Source organism: Cherax quadricarinatus, chromosome 26 (genome assembly GCF_038502225.1).
Source record: "Cherax quadricarinatus isolate ZL_2023a chromosome 26, ASM3850222v1, whole genome shotgun sequence".
In the NCBI taxonomy this organism is placed as follows: Eukaryota; Metazoa; Arthropoda; class Malacostraca; order Decapoda; family Parastacidae; genus Cherax; species Cherax quadricarinatus.
The window spans coordinates 34,968,764-34,994,515 of NC_091317.1; the positions used below are offsets into that span (position 1 = coordinate 34,968,764).

The window sequence follows — 25,752 nt, forward strand, 5'->3', positions numbered from 1 at the left end:
TGTTTAAAGTGATCTTAACCTAGTTGACCTTTACATTTTAATTTCTTTCTAGAATGTATTCAACACATCTGTCTTTTTCTATTTGGAAATCTTTTAGCCTTTATAGAAGTGACATATCTTCTTTACCATTGCCCTATCATTGGTTCTACAAGGGCCTCGCGATGCAAGCACAAACAGCTGTCTTGATGAAGTACGCTATCAGGAGGCCTGATCACAGACCAGGCCACAGGGGCACTCAACCCCTATCTCACTACCAGGTAATCTATATAGACTTTCCTACATTCAGCTGTAGAAAGTTTTGTATTCCATTTTATTTCATATCTTCAATCTTATTTTTCCACTCTTTTTTAACAAACTATACATATGGAAAGCAAGAAGGAATATCCTTGTATTGTTGTACAGCATTTACAAAAAAACACGTTTCTTTTTAATTTTGGCCATTGTTGGAGAGTAATATTAATTCAATATTTAACTGTTTCCAAATATTGCACAGAGGTTGAAACAATGTACTAGCTATAAGTGATAAATTTACATCAACTTTAATTGTAGCATCTGAATGAAGTTTGTGTTTATTTCTGCTCCATTCTTTATAGAAGACTTTGATCCAGTTTGGATATATTGAACAGTCCTGCATCAGTCACGTGCTACATCATCTGCTTTAGTGTTACAACCATCGTGAATGATGTTTCCACATGTAACCCTGATGCTGGATTCACCTTGATGATGGGTTAGGATTGTTGGGTCACCTTAAGAAACCAGCACTCTTCCCATTCATTTGGGAATTTTCCCTATTAGAAAACTGGCTGAGGATCAAGAAAGACTTCATTGTGTTTTGGTGTGGGGGGTGTGTCATTTTCCTGGCTCCGATGTCATTTGTAATGCAGAGTTGGTTGCACCACTCGAAGGAATCGGATCATCTGATAGTGTAAGTGCTACCGGAGGTCACCTGCAGATCCAGGAATGACAGCTGAAGGCTTATGTCCCCCAGAGTTCTTTCTCGTTTAATCCCATCCATTACCATTCAAATGATGTTAATACCTCTGATGCTGTCTACTTACTAGTCAGTTTTGCTAAGCCATGTTCTGTTAATTATGGGTGAACTATCCTCATTGTGATGTTTACGTGTGTGAAGTTAGCGCACTTCTTGCAAGGCAGTTATTTAATGTTGGATTGTGTTTCCTCTTTTGAGCTGCCCTACCCGGTGGAGACAGCCACCTCATAGTACATGAATGCTAATATTGACCTTGATTAAATCTCCTGTTGTATCAAAATGGTAAACAGTACTCTGAAAATAACTGTCTTTACTACACAGCAAGTTAAGCAAAAGCTGTTCTCAGCAACATCAAGAATATAATAATATTCATTTACAATATTAGATCCCTGAACAAGCATTGTGATGACCTGGGACTCCTAGATTGTTTAAATGCTAACATCTCTAATTATTCTTACTGACACCTGGGTTAAACATGACACCAGGTATTTTTACCTTACTTAGGTACACAGCAGGCCTGATCAAATGGGGAAGGGATTACCACCCACTACTCTAATGACCTAATATGTAGTAATTCTACATGTATCATTGATGAATATGGTGAATACATATTTGGTAATTTTTCAACCAAAAATTTAAAGGTCTATATTACAATTGGAGCAGTCTACCTCATACTTACATTACCACCTTTAGTAACAATCTCAAGAACCTAATAACTAATAAACACCTGAAACAAACATCACCTAACACTTGCTGGTGACTTCATCGTTAACACTGTTCAAGTCGAGGACCCTCAAGTAGCTGGCTTACTTAACGTTTATAATTTCTTGCTTAAACCATCTATAACTAAGCCAACAAGAATCTCTGAGATGAGTGCATCCACAATTGGCCACGTCTGGAGTAATAGCTTCCCTCAAAGCAGGGATAATCACAGACAATACTACTGATCGCTACCCAACCTCCTTCAGAACCAATGTATATAAGCTACCACTTAATGCTAGTGTGATCTCTTTTCATCTTTATGATGAGACATTAAATAACTTCACTACAGCAGTAAGTGACATTAACTGGCACAAAGAGTTTACTGATGACAGGGGCATTGATGAATGGGTCAGTATTTTTCTGCAAAAAATACAAAGCCTCTACAGTGGACATTGTCCTATTAAAACTAAGCAGATTACAGCTAAGAAACTATATAGCGCATGGCTAACAAATAGCATCCTTTGGTCAATTGATATAAAACATAAGCATGAAAAAAGTACATATTTGGGGATTAGTAACTAGAGAATAAACCAAAAGCTGTGCATCAGTACTTACCACACTAACAAGGAAGTCTATAGAACTGTATTATGCTAGCAGGATCAGTACAGTAAAAGTTGCTAGGAAGAAGACCTGGTACACTCTCTCAAATCCTGGGCTCTCATAAACTAACCAAAACCAAAGATATTGTCCTAACTAACCCAGTGAACCTTGTATCCTTCTGACACAGCCAATACATTAAATGATTTCTTCTCTACCATAGATCATGTCTTTTTAGCAAAATACCAAGTACTAATGCTCAAGCGAGTGACTACCTTGCAGTTTCCATACTCGCTCTATCTGGCTTTAGCTAATCCTGCTGCAGTCTTTGTGATAATAAATTCACTGAAAAACAAGTTGGGTAACTTAGCTCATGTACTACCACTATTGTATAAAACAGCAGCTCATGTGCTGTCATCCACCATTGCATTATTGTTCAACAGATCATTAGAAAATAACATGTTCCTCACTATACTTAAGATAGCAAGAGTCACCCCAATACATAAAGGAGGAAGCTCAATCAATGTAAACAACTTTACACCTATATATAACTTGCCATTGTTGTCCAAAACCTTCAAAACATTAATCTATAAGATGCAATTACAAAAATGTTTGACCTACTGTATGCAGCTCTTGAGAATAATAAATATCCACTGGACCTTTTTATAGATCTTAGGAAAGCTTTCAATACAGTAGACCACAACATCCTTCATCTTAACCCTTTCAGGGTCCGTCCCGTAGATCTACGGCTTTATGTTCAGGGTCCAAACCGTAGATCTACGCCATGAGCTCAGCTCACTCTGATAAACTGTGAGTGGTACATTTGGGCCTAGATATGAGAGAATACATCTATGTGGTATGTGTGCACCACATAAAACAGATCCTGCAGCACACTGTGTATAATGAGAGAAAAAAAATTAAATCATGATTTTTCGATTAAAACAGCAACTTTGCAGTGTTTTTTCGTATGTTTTTTATAGTTGTATTTGCGATTTCTTGGTCTCATTTGATAGAATGGAAGACATATTACAGAAATAGAGATGATTTTGATTGGTTTTAACACTGGAAATGGCTTGAAACTGAGCTCAAAGTAGCAGAAATGTTAAATTTTTGCCGATATTCAAGAGTAAACAAACGACCTCACACATCTAATACACGTCAGCTGGTGGGTCTAATATACATTCACAAATATGGTGATGATATTTATACAATTATTACAGTATTGCATAACAGTAAATCTTCTATTTTTTGGTGTGAATAAAAATTCATTATGTGAATAAAAAATCAAAATGGAATTTATTTGTAAAGCCTCAAAACATAACTAATGAACAGAGGAAATGTTAGTTTAGTGCCAGGAATGCCTACATTGTTCATTCTGGACCCTATTTTGAAATTGGAATATTTTGAACTTTGTGTTAAATTGGCCAAATTAACAATTTCCGATCACTTTATTTTGTAGTTGAAACAGTTGACTTGGCGATTTCTTGTGCTCAATCGATAGAATAGAAGTAATACTAGTGAAATAGCTAAGAATTTGGTTGATTGGAATAATGTAATTGGCCTAAAATGGGAGTCAAAGTCGGCAAAATCGCCGATTCGTAAATATCGCTGACACATCAAAATTTGCGAGAGCATAATTTCGTCAATTTTCCACCAAATTTCGTACTTTTTGTTTTATTACCTTCACAAAAAGATTCTCTACGATTTCATAAGAAAAAATAACAAATTTTTTTTTTGAAAATTCTTGGACACTGGTGCGTGACTCCAGATTTGGGCCTTGGACCCTGAAAGGGTTAAACTAGAACATTTTTGCATTAACAGTCATGTACTTGCATACCTAAAGTCCTACCTCAACAAGAGACACCAGTATGTCTCCAGCAAGGATATAACCTCATCAATGCGACCTATCGACATAAGAGTGCCCCAAGGCAGTGTTCTCGGCTCTCTGCTTTTCCTCATGTACACTAGTCCCCCCATATTCATGGGGGATATGTTCCAAGACCTACCATGGACACCTGAAACTGCAGATAGTAGCAAATCCTATATATGTCAATTTTCATTCACATACACACTTATGATAAAGTTCAATTGATAAATTTTGCACAAGTCTAGAGTTAGCACTTTTTCACAGACAGGAAGCACTTCACAGTTTCTGTTAGGGTTTGAAGAATTGCCACCATCACTACTTTTATGCTTTGGTGTCATTATTAACCCTTTCAGGGTTTCTGACGTACTAGTACGGCTTACGCACCAGGGTTATTGACCTACTAGTACGCATAAATTCTAGCGCCTTCAAATCTAGCGAGAGAAAGCTGGTAGGCCTACATATGAAAGAGTTGGTCTATGTGGTCAGTGCACAGTATAAAAAAATCCTGCAGCACAGAGTGTGTAATGAGAGAGAAAAAAAAAACTGACCATGTTTTTGGTTTGAAACAGCGACTTTGCACTGTATTTTTGTATGGTATTTATGGTTGTATTCTAGTTTTCCTGGTCTCATTTTATAGAATGGAAGACATATTACAGAAATTGAGATGATTATTGGTTTCACAATGAAAAGCACCTTGAAATTGAGCTCAAAGTAGCAGAAATGTTCAATATTTGCCAAAGTTCAAAAGTAAACAAATCATGCCACGCGACCAATACACATCAACTGGCGAGTCTAATATTCTTTCACAAGTGCGCTGATATTACTTATACCATTTCTACACTAATGCGGTAGTCTGCATAACAGTAACTCTTCTATTTTTTTGTGAGAATAAAAATTCAAAGTGGAAAGCAAAAGAAATGTAAGAGGGCCTGGGGACGTGACTAATGAACAGAGGAAATGTTATTTTAGCGCAAGGAATATCTGTCTTGTTTATTCTGGACCCTATTTGGAAATTGGCATCTTTTGAAATTTGTGTGAAATTGGCAAAATTGCTAAATTCTGACCACTTTATTGGATGGTTGAAATCGGGTAGTTTCTTGTACTCATTCGATAGAAAAGCTGGAGTTCTAGCAAAATAGTTATGAATTTTGTCGACCAGAACACTGGAATTGGCCGAAAATAGGGCTCAAAGTGGGCAAAATCGCCGATGCGTAAACATCATCAAGACCGCTAACTTTGCGAGAGCATAATTCCATAAGTTTTCCATCAAATTTCATACTTTTGGCGTCATTATGATCGGGAAAAGATTCTCTCTTTTCATTGGATTTTTTTTTTTTTTTTTTTTTTTTTTAAATTTGGGCAACCCTGAGAACAAGTCTCTGAGAGGACCTATCGACCCTGAAAGGGTTAAATGTCGTATTTCATGTCAATATAAACATTTTCATTAATCCATCTATGATATTTTCTTCAAAATTATATAAGAAACGTGTTACATAACATATAAACATGCTACGTTTATATGCTGGGCAGAGGGAAAACATTACGTTTTCTCGGGTCCAGTACCAAAGAAAACATGTATGAATCTGCGTTAAAATCGGTAAATGGGTGGTTTCTTGCACTCATTCGATAGAAAAAATGTTGTTCTAGCGAAATATTCATGATTTTTGTCGACTAGTACAGTGGAATTGGCCGAAAATAGGGTTCATATTGGGCAAAATCGCCGATGCGTAATCATCACCGAGACCGCTAACTTTGTGAGAGCATAATTCCATAAGTTTTCCATCAAATTTCATACTTTTGGTGTCATTATGATCCGAAAAAGATTCTCTATCTTTTCATAAGAAAAAGTAATTTTTTTTTTTTTTTGAAATTTGGGCAACCCTGAGAACAAGTCTCTGAGAGGACCTATCGACCCTGAAAGGGTTAAATGTCGTATTTCACGTCAATATAGACATTTTCATTAATCCGTCTATGATATTTTCTTCAAAATTATATAAGAAACGTGTTACATAACATATAAACATGCTACGTTTATATGCTGGGCAGAGGGAAAACATTACATTTTCTCGGGTCCAGTACCAAAGAAAACGTATGAATCTGCGTTTGGCCTCGTCACTCTGCTTTTGTTTACAATTCTCGGCATGAATTGTTCATTACTTCTCCCTTCATTTATGATGGCATCTAAAGGTAGTTGTTAGAAACAATTAAATTCAGTGAACAAGTATGTCATTGGTAATAATGTGGCTCTGGGCATGGTGTCGTGACTCATTTTGACCCATACAAGTTTTAGCCTGCGAGTCGTATTCCAAATAAAGGTCATATACCAAGTAAAAATTTTCGCGTCCAAACAGGACGTATACCAATTTGGACTTATTCCAAAGCGGACGTATACTGAGGTATCACTGTATGTACATATCACGTGCAAATAAACTGATTATGTTAAGAGACTTGTTAATATTGAATACTTAATAACTAAAGTGATTACGACAGTTGGGTTATATTTAACACCAGACCCACTTGCACTTGCCATATTCACCAGTATTTAGCAGGGAATATCAAAAGAAAAGATGCAAGTAAGTATACAAATAACCCGCACATAAGAGAGAAGCTTACGACGACGTTTCGGTCCGACTTGTAAAATAAACCTAACTTGACTGGATGAAGGTAGTGTGACTTTGTAAATGGTCCAAGTCGGACCGAAACGTCGTCGTAAGCTTCTCCCTTTTATGTGCGGGTTATTTGTGTATCGTTCCAGTCACGGTATTGTGCCTTTTTTTTTGTTATGCAAGTAAAAGTAAGAAAGTTACTTTTAGTTTAAAAGACAAGATATCAGTGAAGTACCAAGTTAAAATTCTAAAATTAACTCAGTATTAAGATTGATTATAACATAACATAAGGAAAATTGGAGATTAGTAAAATAAACCTAACTTGACTGGATGAAGGTAGATCACATGTGAAAACAATCATAGTAACTTCCTCTGGTTGCTAACACACACACGCTTGTCCTCTGCCATTAATCACATCATTCCACCTGTCTCACCCACCTGCCTCTCTCAACTCTCTTACTCCTAATATAAATATGTGAAGGTTACGCAGCAACACACACGCCACTTGTGACATTATTCAAATCACTTGTGCTTTCTTGTTTAGAATATTGTTCAGCACTGATGGCTAAATTCAGCAAAGGCCAAATATCAGAGCTGGAAAATGTACTGAGATAGTAAACTGCCAACATAGAACAAATAAAACATTTAAATTATTGGGAATGCCTCAAGTACCTACCATCCGACCTACGACCGAGTTCAGTTCCAAGAAACCGGTCATAAGTCGAAATGGTCGTAAGTCGAACTTTACTACCGAATATCAACAAAGCATTTTTGTAATGACTTTATTTTATTGTTTTATTTTGGTATTTCATGTTTTACTTTACTTTTTATGTTGTTAGTACTGTATTTTATAGTGTAAGGTTTAGGATAAACACTGTGTACAACACAAATAGTTGTTTATTTCCCAGAAATTTGGCATAAAAAACACGGTCGTAAGTCGAGTGGTCGTAAGCCAAGCAGGTTGTAAGTCAGATGGTAGGTGTACTTAGAATGTACATATTATCTAAAGTGAAGAAGGGAAAGATACCTGATTATATATACCAGGGGCGGGCAAGTTCTTTGATAAGAAGAGCCACATATGATACAGTGGAACCCCAGTTTTCATCCGGTCTGGTTATCATACAATTCAGTTTTCAACCACTTTTTTTGGCGAAATTTTCCCCGTTTTTGTACGTGCACTCGGAAATCATCTATACCAGATGCATCCACCTGCCCGTGGCTGTGACAAAACTAGCTTCAGTAGCCAAATCACTTTGCTTACACCTGGAGTATATCTGGAGAGGGTTTCGGGGGCCAACGCCCCCGTCAGGGTGTGATCAACCAGGCTCTTCCTGCTGGCCGCATGCAAACTGATGTACGAACCACAGCCCGGCTGGTGAGGTACTGACTTTAGGTGCCTGTCCAGTGCCTTCTGGAAGACAGCCAGGGGTCTATTGGTAATCCCTTTATGTATGCTGGGAAATTAGGTTATTTTGCTGAGTGACTAAATTAGATTTCAAAAATTTTATCTTATTTTTTCCCCAGTTCTGAATCAGGAGGAAATTCAGATGCAAATTTTTTATGGTTGCATTCATGGTGACACTTTAAATTCCTGGCTTTGTAGTGGCTGATGGTTGCATGACAGATAAGGGACAGAGCCTTTTAACCCTTAACAGTAAAAGCAAAATTGTTCTCCTGTTGTTGGTTAAACATTCTCTTTTCTTGTACTACTACTACTACTACTACCACCACCACCACCACCTCTTCCTGCCTATATATAGCCGTCCTGCTCCACTTCTGGTTAGTGTGACTTTGTAAATGGTCCAAGTCGGACCGAAACATCGTCGTAAGCTTCTCTCTTTTATGTGCGGGTTATTTGTGTATCGTTCCAGTCACGGTATTGTGCCTTTTTTTTGTTATTTCGTATTTTTGTTTTATACTCTTATGTTGCTCAGTCATTTTAAACTAAAATCAATCTTAAGTGTTTATTAATCAGAAATGTACTTATCTATGGTGCACTGCACTAGTTATGTTCCGCTACCACTGCAAGCATGAAACTTGTTTTTACTGCATGAAGATTGATGACACAGAGTCCAGTTGCATCATCTGTACTTGTTTAAAACATGTTTTGATTATGTTCAGCGAGTTTAAACAGCAGTTTGGGCACGTAATGCATATGGATATTTGAAAAGATAATGTGAATTACCTGTATATATACTTATATAAATATTCTAATATTGGTAAATACTATTTTACTATAGATTATTAATATAAAATTTTTAGAAAAAAATGGCAATGAAACACAATATTGTCTCAGGAGCTGCACAGAGTATCAGGAGCCACAGTTTACCCACTGTTGATATATATAGTCATACATCGCTCAGTGATGGGGATACATTCTGAGAAATGTGTCATTAGGTGATTTCATCATTGTATGAACATCATAGTTTCTTTTTTTCATCATAGATTTGCTTGTAAGCAGATAATACACCATAAACATTCCTGAAAACCTTTCAGTGTTGGCAGTCATGTTTTCAAACTTTTTAAGGAGCTTGTTGAGGTCTGCAAAAGCTTCTGCTAAACCCTGAAAAAGAATAAAAGAATAAAGATTTTATTTCTTTGCAAAGATTACAATGTGTAATTACAATTTTGGTTTGTTAAGTACAAAGAAAGCCACAATCATATGGTATTTTGGGCAGACTAATCCTAGTACATAATAACCACTAAAGTCTAGACAAGATGAGAGTGGTAAACTTTTTAATAAATCTTCATTTTATCTTAATACTAATGTAACGTAGTCAAGGTGGAGATTTATAAGAATAATAATCTTGAAGTTGCACATAATAAAAATATTAGTTAATGGTTCAAACTGATATTTCATGGATTGGCAGATGTACATGGAAGTTATTTAAGGGCTTACCAGACCTACACTACCATAGCAATGTACTAAAGTGAGGGAGATAAGAGGAAGTGTAAAATAGGTCCAGTGACAAGCAGGGATGACATAAGCACAATAAGAGAATCGAGTCAACATTTGTGGCCCAAAGTTTTCAAGAGGTAATTGGATCACTCTCTCTGCCAAGCAGTGGGTTGTCAATAGTGGTTTGTCAACAGGAACAACCTGGTTGAACAGGCAATCAGCAGAAATACCTGGTCCCAGGCCAGCCTGCTAGAATATGCCTCAAGATATCAGTTGCAGGTAATGGTATATATCACTTGTGCATATTCCCTCACTCCCTGTCATATTCTAGAGGTAGCGAATAGCTACCTCTAGAATATGACAGTAGTTCATAGCTCAGTGACAGTATAACTCAGATGGTTGTAGACATGTGGGCATGTGTCTGCACCTGTACACTTAGCAGTTAACAGGCACCTGTGAGTTGGTTGACCACTCTGGGTGGCATCCTAGGCAAGATCTTAGTAGTGGAAATTAGCAGTACCAGAAAGTCTAGGGGAAAATTATACTAACAGGTACTTAATGCCATATACACAACAGGGAAGAGGAAAACAAAAAGATTTTTTTTTTTTTTTTGGATGGTGCTGGATGCATAAAAGGCAATGGAACCTGACAGGGCATCACCATGGATTCTACAAGAGGGAGTAGAACCACTGTCTAGACAACTAGCTAAGTTCTACAAATCAGTGGATACAGGATAGTAGCCAGAGATCTGAAAGACAGCAAATGTAGTCCCTGTATTTAAGAGAGGAGACAGGAAACATTGAACTGCAAATCAGTTGCACTGATATGCACATCTTGCAAGAGACTGTTATAAGGAGAGTGCTCAAACATTGGAAGGGAAGCTAGCATGGGTTCCAAGATAACAAATCTTGTCTTGCCAACCTCTTGGGGTTCTGTGACAAGTAACAGAGAGAATGAGAGAGAGAGAAAATGAGAAAGAGAATGTGAGAGAATATGATTGAATGAATGACAATAAAAATAAAACAGTGGGAAAGCAAGTTAATTATAACAAAATGCACATGCATGTTTTTTGTTAAATTTGATCCTAAAACATATTTTAGGTCATCCTGTGGCTTATTAGACATTGTGCTCTGATCAACTTGATCATAGTTTTTTGGCCACACTTGCTATAGCACATCTTGTGTACAATAACTGCCATTAGTTTTCATAAAATTGAAAATATTAATTTTTGTGATACCCCATCAAAACTAACATCCTGAAAACTATTAATTTTTCTGTCTTGTGTTACATATGATTCAAACATAGCCAACCTAATTTCATTTTATTGAACGTATATTTTAAGTGTTTAAGCGTGTTGAATTTTAACTCCTGAGCCTTTTAAGGAGGTCTTTTTGTATATGTTGGGTATATTGGATCTCTTGGGGTGGGGGGGGTGGGGATTTGCACTGTAACTGTCATTCAAGCAGTATATACCGAGCAAGAGGAAACGCTTTGGTATAAAACTATTTGTACTCTGTGATTATGGCAGTGGCCTGGTGTTGGATATTGTTGTATACACAGGAAGTAAAACATTGAAAGATACCAAGATGTTATTGGGTATCTCAGGTGACGTAGTGAGAAACATGATGGCACCTTATCTTGGTAAGGGGCATACATTATATACTGATAACTGGTACACAAGCCCATTACTCAGTGATTTCATGCGAGTGAACAAGACAGATGTGTGTGGCACAGTGCGTTCTAATCATAAACATATGCCCAGGCTCAACGCAGGTGCTCGTGGTGATGACGTGCAGGTGTTTACTGCCAATGACATCATGGCATTACGTTGGCATGGCAAACGAGATGTCACATTGTTGACAACCATTCACCGTAATGAAATGCAAGACAGTGGCAAAGTTGATCGAGTGACTAATGAACGTATTCGAAAACCAGTGACAGTGATTGATTATACACAAAACTTGCGCTTGGTTGACAAATGTGACATGCAGATTGGTTTTGTTGACTGTGTTCGTAAGAGTTACAAGTGGTACATGAAACTTTTTTTCCATCTCATGGACATTTCAATGCTCAATGCATATAATATGTACCAAATGAAGACTGGCAACAGACCACCGTATGGTGAATTTTGTTTGTCTGTTGTCAGACAACTCATAATGAAGTACCAGGTAACAACACCTGCTATACAACAAGGTCCTCTAATTACTCAGAATATACCCAAGCATTTGAGGAGGGAAGGTGATCATTTCATAATACAACTTCCTTCAACTCAGAAGAAATTTGCTCAGAAGAGATGCATTGTCTGTGCACAAACAAAACGATGGCAACAAAGAAGCAAAGACACTCGGTTTATGTGTGAGGAATGTAAGGTGCCTCTGTGCATGGTGCCTTGTTTCAAGGAGTTCCACAAGCTCCAGCAGTTCTAAAACCATGTCCAGTGATTGTAAATATGTAAATATATGATAGAACATTAGTATTATACAAGATTTGTGCATGTTTATTGTAATAACAGTGGTGAACAATAATATGATAATAACTTTAGGAGGGGTGTTAATGTTGCAGTTTAAAAACTGTAGTGTAAAGCACCCTTCTGGCAAGACAGTGATGGAGTGAATGATGGTGAAAGTTTTTCTTTTTCGGGACACCCTGCCTTGGTGGGAATCGGCCAGTGTGATAATAATAATAAATAAAAATAAATAACTTTAGTGCGGTTATTGTGTTCAATACAGTGAGCTTATATATATACATTACAGTATATACAGTATTGGTCTCTCAGGCCCCAAATGTTAGTAGGAATAGAAAAAAATTGGAAAAGAAAAGAAAAAAAACTATAAAAACCGCAAAATAATGTAATGCGCGTATGTGGAATTTGTCGATGTTGCCGCCACCACATCATTTTTGACAAACTTCTTGGAACTGTATCTTGGTAAGTACTGATCAGAATTTTTTTTTGTCTTATTACCTTCACAAAAATATGCTCTTTAATTCTGTAAGAAAAAATTTTTTTTTTTTTTTTTTTTTTTTTCAAAATTTCTTGGACACTGGAGCAAAATTAGCATAAAGTTATACAGGAAAATTTAGTTTTATTTTATTTTGTGGTCTGAAGTCAGAGTTAAAAGAAGAGCATACCAGACGATGACCTTCAAGTGTATTGTGCACACCTGAATGAGGTGCATACACACATGTCTGACAGATTTTAGGATCTCTGTTTTTTTTTTTTTTTTAAATATTAGACTGGGTGATCAATCCATTCCTCGATATCAGCAGTGAGGAAACAGGAATGGTGGAGGAAGAACTGATTTCACTCCAGTATGACATTGAGCTGAGGCCAGAGTTCAAAAAATCGTGTCAAGATTTTTGGTTACAAAAAATACTTCTGACTGCTACCTTGCACTGTGACTACTACCATGCACTCTGACTATCCTGCACTGTGACTGCTGCCCTGCACTGTTACCTCTACCCTGCACTGTGACTAATACCCTGCACCGTGACTGCTATCCTGCATTGTGACCACTACCCTGTGCTGTGACTGCTATCCTGCACAATATATAATCTGACACTATATAGTCTGACAGTATATAGTGTTACCATCCAACAAGTGTGTTTATCTTCAACCATTATATCTCCTTTCGAACCCCCACGACAACTGATATTCTGCACTGTGACTGCTATCGTGCACTGTGCTACTCCACTGTGACTGCTATCCTGCACTGTGACTGCTATCCTGCACTGTGACAACTATGCACTGTGACAACTATGCACTGTGACTACTATGCACTATGACTATCCTGCATTGTGACTATCCTGCATTGTGACTATCCTGCATTGTGACTATCCTGCATTGTGACTATCCTGCATTGTGACCACCCTGCACTGTGACTGCTGTCCTGCACTGTGACCTCTACCCTGCGGTGTGACCGCTACCCTGCACTGTGACCGCTACCCTGCACTGTGACCTCTACCCTGCGGTGTGACCGCTACCCTGCACTGTGACCTCTACCCTGCGGTGTGACCGCTACCCTGCACTGTGACCTCTACCCTGCGGTGTGACCGCTACCCTGCACTGTGACCGCTACCCTGCACTGTGACTGCTACCCTGCACTGTGACTGCTACCCTGCACTGTGACTGCTACCCTGCACTGTGACTGCTACCCTGCACTGTGACTGCTACCCTGCACTGTGACTGCTACCCTGCACTGTGACTGCTACCCTGCACTGTGACTGCTACCCTGCACTGTGACTGCTACCCTGCACTGTGACTGCTACCCTGCACTGTGACTGCTACCCTGCACTGTGACTGCTACCCTGCACTGTGACTGCTACCCTGCACTGTGACTGCTACCCTGCACTGTGACTGCTACCCTGCACTGTGACTGCTACCCTGCACTGTGACTGCTACCCTGCACTGTGACTGCTACCCTGCACTGTGACCACTACCCTGAACTGTGATTGCTATCCTGCACTGTGACCACTACCCTGCACTGTGACCACTACCCTGCACTGTGACCACTACCCTGCACTGTGACCATTACCCTGCACTGTGACCACTACCCTGCACTGTGACTGCTATCGTGCACTGTGCTACTCTGTACTGTGACTGCTATCCTGCACTGTGACCACTACCCTGCACTGTGACTGCTATCCTGCTCTGTGACTGCTACCCTGCGGTGTGACCGCTACCCTGCACTGTGACTATCCTGCACTGTGACCACCCTGCACTGTGACTGCTATCCTGCACTGTGACTGCTACACTGCACTGTGACCTCTACCCTGTGGTGTGACCGCTACCCTGCACTGTGACCGCTACCCTGCGGTGTGACCGCTACCCTGCGGTGTGACCGCTACCCTGCGGTGTGACCGCTACCCTGCACTGTGACCGCTACCCTGCGGTGTGACCGCTACCCTGCACTGTGACCGCTACCCTGCACTGTAACTGCTACCCTGCACTGTGACTGCTACCCTGCACTGTGCTACCCTGCACTGTGACTGCTACCCTGCACTGTGACTGCTACCTTGCACTGTGACTGCTACCCTGCACTATGACCACTACCCTGCACTGTGACTGCTATCCTGCATTATGCTATCCTGTACTGTGACTGCTATCCTGCACTGTGACTGCTATCCTGCACTGTGACTGCTACCCTGCACTGTGACTGCTACCTTGCACTGTGACTGCTACCCTGCACTATGACCACTACCCTGCACTGTGACTGCTATCCTGCATTATGCTATCCTGTACTGTGACTGCTACCCTGCACTGTGACCGCTACCCTGCACTGTGACTGCTATCCTGCAATATGACCACTACCCTGCACTGTGACTGCTATCCTGGACTGTGACTGCTATCCTGCACTGTGACTGCTATCCTGCACTATGCTATCCTGTACTGTGACTGCTACCCTGCACTGTGGCTGCTACCTTGCACTGTGACTGCTATCCTGCAATATGACCACTACCCTGCACTGTGACTGCTATCCTGGACTGTGACTGCTATCCTGCACTATGCTATCCTGTACTGTGACTGCTACCCTGCACCGTGACTGCTATCCTGCAATATGACCACTACCCTGCACTGTGACCGCTCCCCTACACTGTGACCAATACTCTACACTGTGACCACAACCCTACACTGTGACCACTACCCTACACTGTGACCACTACCCTACACTGTGACCACTACCCTACACTGTGACCACTACCCTACACTGTGACCACTACCCTACACTGTGACCACTACCCTACACTGTGACCACTACCCTACACTGTGACCACTACCCTACACTGTGACCACTACCCTACACTGTGACTGCTACCCTACACTGTGACCACTACCCTACACTGTGACCACTACCCTACACTGTGACCACTACCCTACACTGTGACCACTACCCTACACTGTGACCACTACCCTACACTGTGACCACTACCCTACACTGTGACCACTACCCTACACTGTGACCACTACCCTACACTGTGACCACTACCCTACACTGTGACCACTACCCTACACTGTGACCACTACCCTACACTGTGACCACTACCCTACACTGTGACTGCTACCCTACACTGTGACCACTACCCTACACTGTGACCACTACCCTACACTGTGACCACTACCCTACACTGTGACCACTACCCTACACTGTGACCACTACCCTACACTGTGACCACTACCCTACACTGTGACCACTACCCTACACTGTGACCACTACCCTACACTGTGACCACTACCCTACACTGTGACCACTACCCTACACTGTGACTGCTACCCTACACTGTGACCACTACCCTACACTGTGACCACTACCCTACACTGTGACCACTACCCTACACTGTGACCACTACCCTACACTGTGACTGCTACCCTACACTGTGACCGCTACCCTACACTGTGACCACTACCCTACACTGTGACCACTACCCTACACTGTGACCACTACCCTACACTGTGACTGCTACCCTACACTGTGACCACTACCCTACACTGTGACCACTACCCTACACTGTGACCACTACCCTACACTGTGACCACTACCCTACACTGTGACCACTACCCTACACTGTGACCACTACCCTACACTGTGACCACTACCCTACACTGTGACCACTACCCTACACTGTGACCACTACCCTACACTGTGACCGCTACCCTACACTGTGACCACTACCCTACACTGTGACTGCTACCCTACACTGTGACCACTACCCTACACTGTGACCACTACCCTACACTGTGACCACTACCCTACACTGTGACCACTACCCTACACTGTGACCACTACCCCTACACTGTGACTGCTACCCTACACTGTGAACATTACCCTACACTGTGACCACTACCCTACACTGTGACCACTACCCTAAACTGTCACCACTACCCTACAGCTGGTGACCACTACCCTACACTGTGACCACTACCCTACACTGTGACCACTACCCTACACTGTGACCACTACCCTACACTGTGACCACTACCCTACACTGTGACCACTACCCTACACTGTGACCACTACCCTACACTGTGACCACTACCCTACACTGTGACCACTACCCTACACTGTGACCACTACCCTACACTGTGACCACTACCCTACACTGTGACCACTACCCTACACTGTGACCACTACCCTACACTGTGACCACTACCCTACACTGTGACCACTACCCTACACTGTGACCACTACCCTACACTGTGACCACTACCCTACACTGTGACCACTACCCTACACTGTGACCACTACCCTACACTGTGACCACTACCCTACACTGTGACCACTATGATGAAATTTAGACACATGCAACATCTGAGTAACTTTAATGTAGATGTTTCTCCATCCAATTGCTTTATCAATACAAATTCTAGGACATAATTTGCAGACAGTAGAACTGTGTACAAAAGATAAGGCAATCAGTCCCTCAGCCACAGTGTTGGTGCGAAAAGCACCGTAGTCATAAAGAATCTGGAGCTCAGGCAAGAAGTCTGCCGCTTATATAATGGCGTCATGTGAAAAGGGGACAGGTAACAGACGAAGGCATTGCCACTGGTAGGGAGGATTCCCCAGTGGATGTAGGTCATACCCAGGGGATGGGTTAGTAGAAGTGAAGGAGGTTGTGGAGATGTCCTTTGAACCAGGTTTCTTCACGATTACGGTGCTCTTCGCGCCAACTCCAAGGCTGAGGGACTGATTACCTCATCTTTTGTACATAGTTCTACTGTCTTTATGCCCTAGAATTTGTATTGTTAAAGCCATTGCATGGATTTGGTAACCATTGGTTTAGGGCATCCCAATAATTAAAGCAGACTTAATAAAAACTGTAAAACAGACTGGGGGAAGGTCTAACTCTTCCCCAGGAAAATAAAAAAAAATCATCAGTCATGAAATATCATCGCTGACATAGATCTGTGTGAGTGATGCTTGTTTTAATAGTGTAGATCTAAGTAAGAGACAGTAAAAAGGTTAATATGAAGAGTCACCAAAAATATACCACAATCTTAAAACAGTATTAACAGATTGTGTATTAACCTGATGGTCCACTGTATATTTATCTCATTGTGTTGTAATTATAAGTTAATTTTAACGCTGCCTGATTGATATGCTCACCATAATGAGGAACTCTCCGTAACGTAGTTTGTACATGTCAATTACTCCACTGTCAATTGTATATTGTCCTCCATTTTATTTCCATGAAGTTGTTTTTGTTTGATTATGATACTGTACTAGTATCTCTCCACATATGGTATTGTTCTAGTGTGATGAGCTGTCTAAAACCTTCCACTATGTTAACAATTGAAGTGTGGTTTGGAATCAATGTATTTTTTTTTTTTTTTACATGACAGTTAACCCTTTCAGGGTCTGTGCCGTAGATCTGCGACTTTGTCGAGGGTCCAAACCGTAAATCTATGCCATGAGCTCAGCTTACTCTGATAAACTGTGAGCAGTAAATTTGGGCCTAGATAAGAGAGAATACATCTATGTGGTATGTGTGCACCACATAAAACAAATCCTGCAGCACAATGCATAATGAGAGAAAAAACTGAGACCGTAATTTTCGATTAAAACAGCAACTTTGCAGTGTTTTTTTATATGGTTTTATAGTTGTATTTGCAGTTTCTTGATCTCATTTGATAGAATGGAAGGTATATTACAGAAATAGAGATGATTTTGATTGGTTTTAGTATTCAAAATGGCTTGAAACTTGAGCTCAAAGTAGCGGAAATGTTAAATTTTTGCCGATGTTCAAGAGTAAACAAATGATCTCACACGTCTAATACATGCCAGCTGGCGGGTCTAATATATGTTCACAAATGTGCTCATATTATTTATGCAATTATTACAATATTGCATGACAGTAAATATATTTTTTGGCTTGAATAAAAAATCATTATGTGAATTAAAAATCAAAATGGAATTCATTTGTAAAGCCTGAAAATGTAACTAATGAACAGAGGAAATGTTAGTTTAGTGCCAGGAATGCCTGCATTGTTTATTCTGGACCCTATTTTGAAACTGGAATATTTTAAACTTTGCACTAAATTGGCCAAATTACCAATTTCCAGTCACTTTATTTTGTAGTTGAAACAGCTGAGTTGGCAATTTCTTGTGCTCAGTCCATAGAATAGAAGTAATACTAGTGAAATAGCTAAGAATTTGATTGACTGGAATAAGATAATTGGCCTAAAATGGGAGTCAAAGTCGGCAAAATCGCTGATGCATAAATATTGCTGACATCAAAATTCGTGAGAGCATAATTTCGTCAATTTTTCATCAAATTTTGTACTTTGTTTTATTACCTTCAAAAAAAAATTCTCTACCATTTCATAAGAAAAATAACAAATTTTTTTTTTTTAAATTCTTGGACACTGGTGTGCACTTTGAAATTTGGCCTCTGGACCCTGAAAGGGTTAATGTTCTCCATGGGGAAGTGGAACAGAATTCTTCCTCCATAAGCCATGCGTGTCATAAGAGGCGACTAAAATGCCGGGAGCAAGGGGATAGTAACCCCTTCTCCTATATATATATAACTAAATTTAAAAGGAGAAACTTTCATTTTTCCTTTTGGACCACCCTGCCTCGGTGGGATACAGCCAGTTTGTCGAAAGAAGACTATTAATGTATGTACTTAAAACTATCATTCTTCCCTGATAAATAATGATGACATGCAACTGTGTTGTTTTTTAAGGTTAACACTGGTAAAAGCCAACAGGTGGGAATAAAGACACTGGTAACAGAGAATTCTTTTACTAAAATAATCTGCCCAAGGCTCATCTTTATCATATATACAGGAATGAACAAATTCCATTAGGTCAGGTTTGGAGAAAGACAACTCATGACCTCCTGTGATGTACATCATCATACAATATAAAGACTACACATGGGAATTACCTATCTCCAAGCCTGACCTCAGGGTGCTTTTTTATTTTGTATACAGCCTCTCCTCACTTAGCGACGTACTCATTTACCGACAACTTGGACTTACAACGGGCTGTCTGACCAGTATGCATACCTAAATAGTGTATATTAGAGCTGATTTCCTCAATTCTGTTTATTACAATATACAATACACTGTTGCATAAACATTTAAAAATACACCTACCATCCAACTTACAACCGAGTTCGGTTCCGAGAAACCGGTTGTAAGTCGAAATGGTTGTAAGTCGAACTTTACTACTGAATATCAACAAAACATTTTTGTAATGACTTTATTTTATTGTTTTATTTTGGTATTTCATGTTTTACTTTACTTTTTATGTTGTTAGTACTGTATTTTATACTGTAAGGTTTAGGATAAACACTGTGCACAACACAAATACATGTAGTTGTTTATTTCCCAGAAATTTGGCATAAAAAACATGGTCGTAAGTCGAGCAGGTCATAAGTCGGATGGTAGGTGTATACCAGAAATGTTATAAATGGTGCTAAGGTGACTTTAAAATAATATCAACGATGGTTGACACACACACCCACTACCATTGTAGTATGCTCCTCACTTAGTGACGAATTCTTTTACTGACGTGATCTTAGGAACTGGAGTCTATCGTTAAGTGAGGAGAGGCTGTACTTGATGAAGTCTAGCCTTTGGAGGAATGTTGTATTAAAGAGGATTATTCTCTATCAGTGTCTTGTTTTTTCCTTGATGTATGCACCAGCTATGGTTGATGGTATTCACACTTTCCATTAAGAATGATTGCTTAAACTTATCCAAGGGCAATACGTAACATAAGTTAATAAGTACTGTATTGTATTTTTAACAGGAAGATGAGGTCGAGTAATGTTGAGGAGGTCGGGGGTCACGTTCCTGGTGACCCATGGGAGGTGTTCACCGCACTGGCTATCCTGGTGGTTGAAGGCAGAACTCCTGGAGGAGAGAGAGGATACCATGCTGGGCCCCACTGCCCTCTGCCACACCAGTTGCAACACAAACATTCATGTGACCAAAATGATCATGTGGTGGGTTAACTTTTATTTATAGTTTCCTTTGCTTATGCGGGATTAGTAACCCCCAGAATATACTTGCCTTCTCACTCATAAATATTACCTTTAAGTGCTAAAGTCCTCTTTTTTTCTGCTGTTATAAGTATGTACTTAAACATCATAATTTATTATCCCACTTGTAATGAGTGTCCATCAATTGCTTAGGCAGTTTTCTAAGTGTTGGTTGTATATCATGTATAGAATATATATCTGTGCAGTTGTGGCTTCACTGATTCTGTTTATCCTCCAGCTTTTATTATTTAAATTTCAAAATAACTTAATTTCAAAGTATTACACTAAAGATTATGTGGATGTGAATTTGTTAGCTTTTGAATCTGACACAAGGTATTGTGATACTCGATAAAAAATTGATTGATAGTTTTAGAAATTTGCATTAAAAGATTAGTTTGAGAGAGATGAATGTTGTAAATATGATTAGAAGACTAATTCTGTATGTTTCACTTCTTTAATTCTTCTAGTAAGTGATTTCATCTTTATAGTACTTTTTATTTGCATAATTTCTGTACAGGTTCAAATTAACACGAGTCATATCGGAGATATTTGTTTAGTGTGTGATGTCTGTGTATTCTCAACAGTTTAAGAGGAAGAGTGTTAGGTCAGCATTACAGTACTGTGTTTTAACCCTTAAATGGTCCAAACGTATATATACGTTTTTTCAACATCTGAAAGTATGTAAAAAAATGTAGATCTTTTTTGTTTTACATTTGAAAACGTGTAAAAAAACTTTTATCTACATTTTTTTTGTTACATTTGAAAATATGTTAAAAAAGGTAGATCTACTTTTGTAGCTACGAATTTGAACGTCGATTTGTTTGGACCGTTTAAGGGTTAAAGATGTGCAGTGACCAGTATGGCATTAATATTTGGTAATGTAGATGAATGGTTCAGAGAACCGACACGTTCATAAATTAGACACGTGCAACTCTTGGGTATCTTTATTGGGTATCTTTATCTTCTTGGGTATCCTCAATAAAGATACCCAAGAGTTGCACATGTGTCAAATTTATCGATATTTGGTAAGTTTATGGTTTTGAATGAGGGCATTGTGTATTCTGTGTGTGTCAAGTGAATGACAACTTTGGCATCTGGAAGAGTCAAGAATCTTCATACAGAGACTCTTCACTGCCCATATCAATTCAATCAAGTACCTGAATTGCTGGGAACACTTGAAGTGTCTTGAACTGTACCACTTGGAATGCAGGCGAGAAAAATGCATCATAATCTACACCTGGAAAATTCTGGAGGGATTGGTTCCAAACCTGTGCACCAAAATCACTCCCAATGAAAGCAGGAGGCTTGGTAAACATTGCAGAATACCTGCAATCAAAAGCAGAGGTGCGGTGAGTACACTAAAAAAAAGCTCAATATATGTAAGGGACCAAGATTCAGTATCCTCATAAGGGGATTCAACATTCTCCTCGCTGTCATCAAGAGAGATTTCATAATTTTGAGGAAATCCCTAGCAAGCCTGGCTGTGGTGCATATGTTCTGCATGCATCTGGTATCAATAGCCTGGTTGATCAGGTCAGGAACCAGGGGACGGTCATCCCTGAAGCCGACTGCAGGTAACCTGTTGGATATGTTCTCTCTTCTGCTGATCACTGCAGCATTTTCGGATTGGCTAATGTTTCTGCCCTCAAAACTTCATTTATTTTTCTTTTCAAACCATATGATAAGTTTTAACATGAATTAAGATAATGCACTATAATGTAAACAGATATAATTGTTGACATATTTAAAAATAATGATATCCATGGAGACTGAAATTTATTTAAAAATAATGTGACTAGTACTTGTTTGCATCACTTATGCCACTGCCATTGCCACCCTTAACATGCTCATATATCAACAAATTGGTCATGTTTGGCATACCTGCTGTATTTTGGTATAAATAATTGATAGAGAAGTGCCTACATATGGTCCAGTGGGAAATACCTCAATTATTGTGTTGCTCAGTTTGCAACAACCCTTGGTCCATTGTAATCCTTCAACCAGTAATGTAACTGTTGAAGTTAGCTACTGTTAGGTACACAGAGTCCTTGGGGGCATTGTAACTTTTAAAACTCAACAGCAGCAGCACAGTTGTTTACAAACGATGGCTACGTTACTGTTGCATTTCTTTTAGGTTTCATATATATTTTTTCATCATTTAATATACTAGCTTATATTATTGGCTGTTGGTTTACATTTTTCTTTATTAGATAAACATGCCCAGAGTAATACCTCCCATTCTTATAAGTGTGTAACACCCAAACAACTGCAAGACAAAATTATCAGAATATCAAATAAATACACATTGTGGTGGTATTATTGGGTTGGAGGGTTGCATGTCCCATGGGTTGTCTTGACTCTTCAGCCAAACAGTACTAACTATTGTACTAGCCATCTCAGCTCAACACAATACCCAGTTGCAATCTGTTGTAATACTTCAAATCAAGCACACCAAACTGCAGGGTGACACAACCTCTCAAGCCAACAATAACAGCAGGTGGTGATATAACTTTAGTGAGTCCAACACTTCCTCTGGGTAAAGTTACTGCTCACTACTTCTCTAAATATACAAACAGCACTGCAGTGCTTCAGTAATACTGTAAATTTTTATATTATATTATGGGTATGGTAATATTACATTGCCACAGCCATGACCTGTGACTCCTGGGCTGATAAAAAAAAAAGCATATAAAACTTTTTTACATTTTTTCCCATTTTAATCCTGCAGAGGGAGGCAGGCTGAGAATAAGATTAAGTGCATGGTTTTTATTGCTTATGCAAAAAATACCGTGACTCTCAGGGTGATTAGTTTTTTAGTGAATATGAAAATTGCACATGTTGACTGCTGATACAAAAGAAAAATGATTCACTTGAAAACAGGAATAAATAAAGGGGATGTAAATAGCGTGCTGAAAATTTCCAGCCAAAACAGGACTCGCAGCAATGGTTTCAAGTTGAAAAATTCAGATTCAGGAAGGATATAGGAAAGCACTGGTTTGGTAATAGAGTTGTGGATGAGTGGAACAAACTCCCGAGTACAATTATTGAGGCTTAAACGTTGTGTAGTTTTAAAAATAGGTTAGATAAATACATGAGTGGGTGTGGGTGAGTGAGAGTTGGACCTGACTAGCTTGTGCTGCTGGGTCTGGTGCCGTGCTCCTTCCTTGAGTGGAGGTGACCAGACTGGGTGGGTCATTGGGCTAATCTGGGGGGGGGCATGGACCTGCTCTGCATGGGTCAGTAGGCCTGTTGCAGTGTTCCTTCTTTCTTATGTTCTTATGACATACCTGGGGTTATGCATGAATCAAATTATTGTAGGGAAAGTATTCTTCCTCAACTCCCCCCTCTCTTTCATCCATCTGATGGCCCCTAATGTATGGAAAGCATTAACTCTTATCACATAAACTCGTATACGTATGTATGTTAAATGCATCTTATATGGTGCAGTGCTTTCATTTGTCAAAATAAAGATTTTTCGTATTGCAGAGGTTTCACTGGCAGTCCATCTCCTCCCTCCCAGAATACACTTGGCCTGGTTACACAAGTAGAGCTTTACACTGCTAAAATTTCCATTACCCACATGACAGCCAGTATTTACCCTACAAGCCTAGCTCATTACCAGTGACAGAAAATCATTTAACCCTTAAACTGTCCAAACGTAGATCTATGTTTTTTCAGCATTTGAAAGTATGTAAAAAATGTAAATCTTTTTTTTTTTTTTTTACATTTGAAAGTGTAAAAAAACTTGATCTACTTTTTTTTTTTGTTATATTTGAAAATATGTAAAAAATTCGTAGATCTACTTTTGGAGCATTTGAAAATATGTAAAAAATTCGTAGATCTACTTTTGCAGCACTACGCATGTGAACGTAAATCTGCTTGGATATATAATTGCCACCAGATAATCCCCTGATCATATCCTCCAATCCAAAACTCTTAAAGATCTGACCTGTCACTTTGTGCAAGGAGAACAATCATGTAATGGGAAGGTGAAGGTGAAGGAGAGACTATTGCTCCACTGTGCTACCCACCACTACCTTTTTCTTCCTGAATGATAAGTACTCTATACCTTGTGTGGTCTGATTCCATCCCTTACCCTCCTACCACAAATTATCTCGCCATAACCCACATTAAGAGGTGACATAAATATGGAAATAAGTAGATTGCCCTCAAGATAAGAGGGAGGTGCACACAATTAACCTGGATCCTTGACTTTCAGAAGATTTATTGTGTAACATGAGTGCATCTTGTGTGTCTTTGAAGATGTTTTAAAGTAATGAATCTATCCAAAGACCTTGCACTGAACATGGAAACCTGATCTAATCTCCTAATCTTCATTGGATCTATAATCAGATATACAGTACAAGATTTCTTGATACCTTGGCATTCATGAATTAGTGAAAACATGTTTATATGACCAGGCTTGTATTGTATGCCATACATTCATGCATCCAAGTTCCCTCAAATATAATACTGAAAAGGTACCAGCATGAATCTGGCATTGTCTAGACATTGCACGAGTACGGAAGATATAATCACTGGTAGATCACTTGAGAAATTTGTAAGAAAAATATTAAATAAAAACAAAATGTACAACTAATGAAGATAGCTGGCAGTGCTTAAAAAATATTGTACAGTACATTTTAGCAAGATGTGAATTTTTGCCTACAGTGTGTGCAGGCTGGTGCTTTGATGCGTCAGTTGCGGGTGATGTGGGGTGTTGGTGTAGGAGTGAGTCTAGAGGTGTTGGTTGCCCCTGAGTGTCCTCATGGAACAGCACTTGCCACAACTCTTGATACTACTACCGCTCCCTCTCAAAACCTTCGCCTCATTGAACAGTGGAACTTCACCATCTATGATCGCAGGTGTTTATTACAAATATGTATTGTTTTAACCATTTTAAGCATACTTGTACTGCGATATATTCTGAACAAATTACTTAATTTTGTTTTTAACTGATACATATATACTACTGCTTGTGCAAAACAACCACAGGGGGAAGGTGAATGACACCTCCAGGCCTTTTGTGTTGCAGCCAAGGGCTTGCAATAGTTGCAAGGAATAGAAGCCTCCACAGACACACCTACCTTAGCTGATCATTCCTT

General features: G+C 39.4%; 1 protein-coding gene across 5 annotated transcripts in view; it reads left to right on the top strand.

Annotated features, from left to right (window-relative positions):
- atos (atos homolog atossa) overlaps positions 1–25,752 on the top strand; it is a 566,597-nt gene that overhangs the window by 485,054 nt on the left and 55,791 nt on the right. For 3 of the 5 annotated variants that reach the window (XM_070088926.1, XM_070088930.1, XM_070088929.1), the window contains 2 exons: positions 20,416–20,611; positions 25,319–25,512. In XM_070088926.1, the coding sequence (XP_069945027.1) occupies positions 20,420–20,611; positions 25,319–25,512 (386 nt within the window). In that variant the 5' untranslated portion in view covers positions 20,416–20,419. Of the gene's footprint in view, positions 1–152; positions 258–20,415; positions 20,612–25,318; positions 25,513–25,752 lie in introns of all 5 variants that reach the window. The other 2 variants (XM_070088928.1, XM_070088927.1) reach the window with 1 other exon arrangement.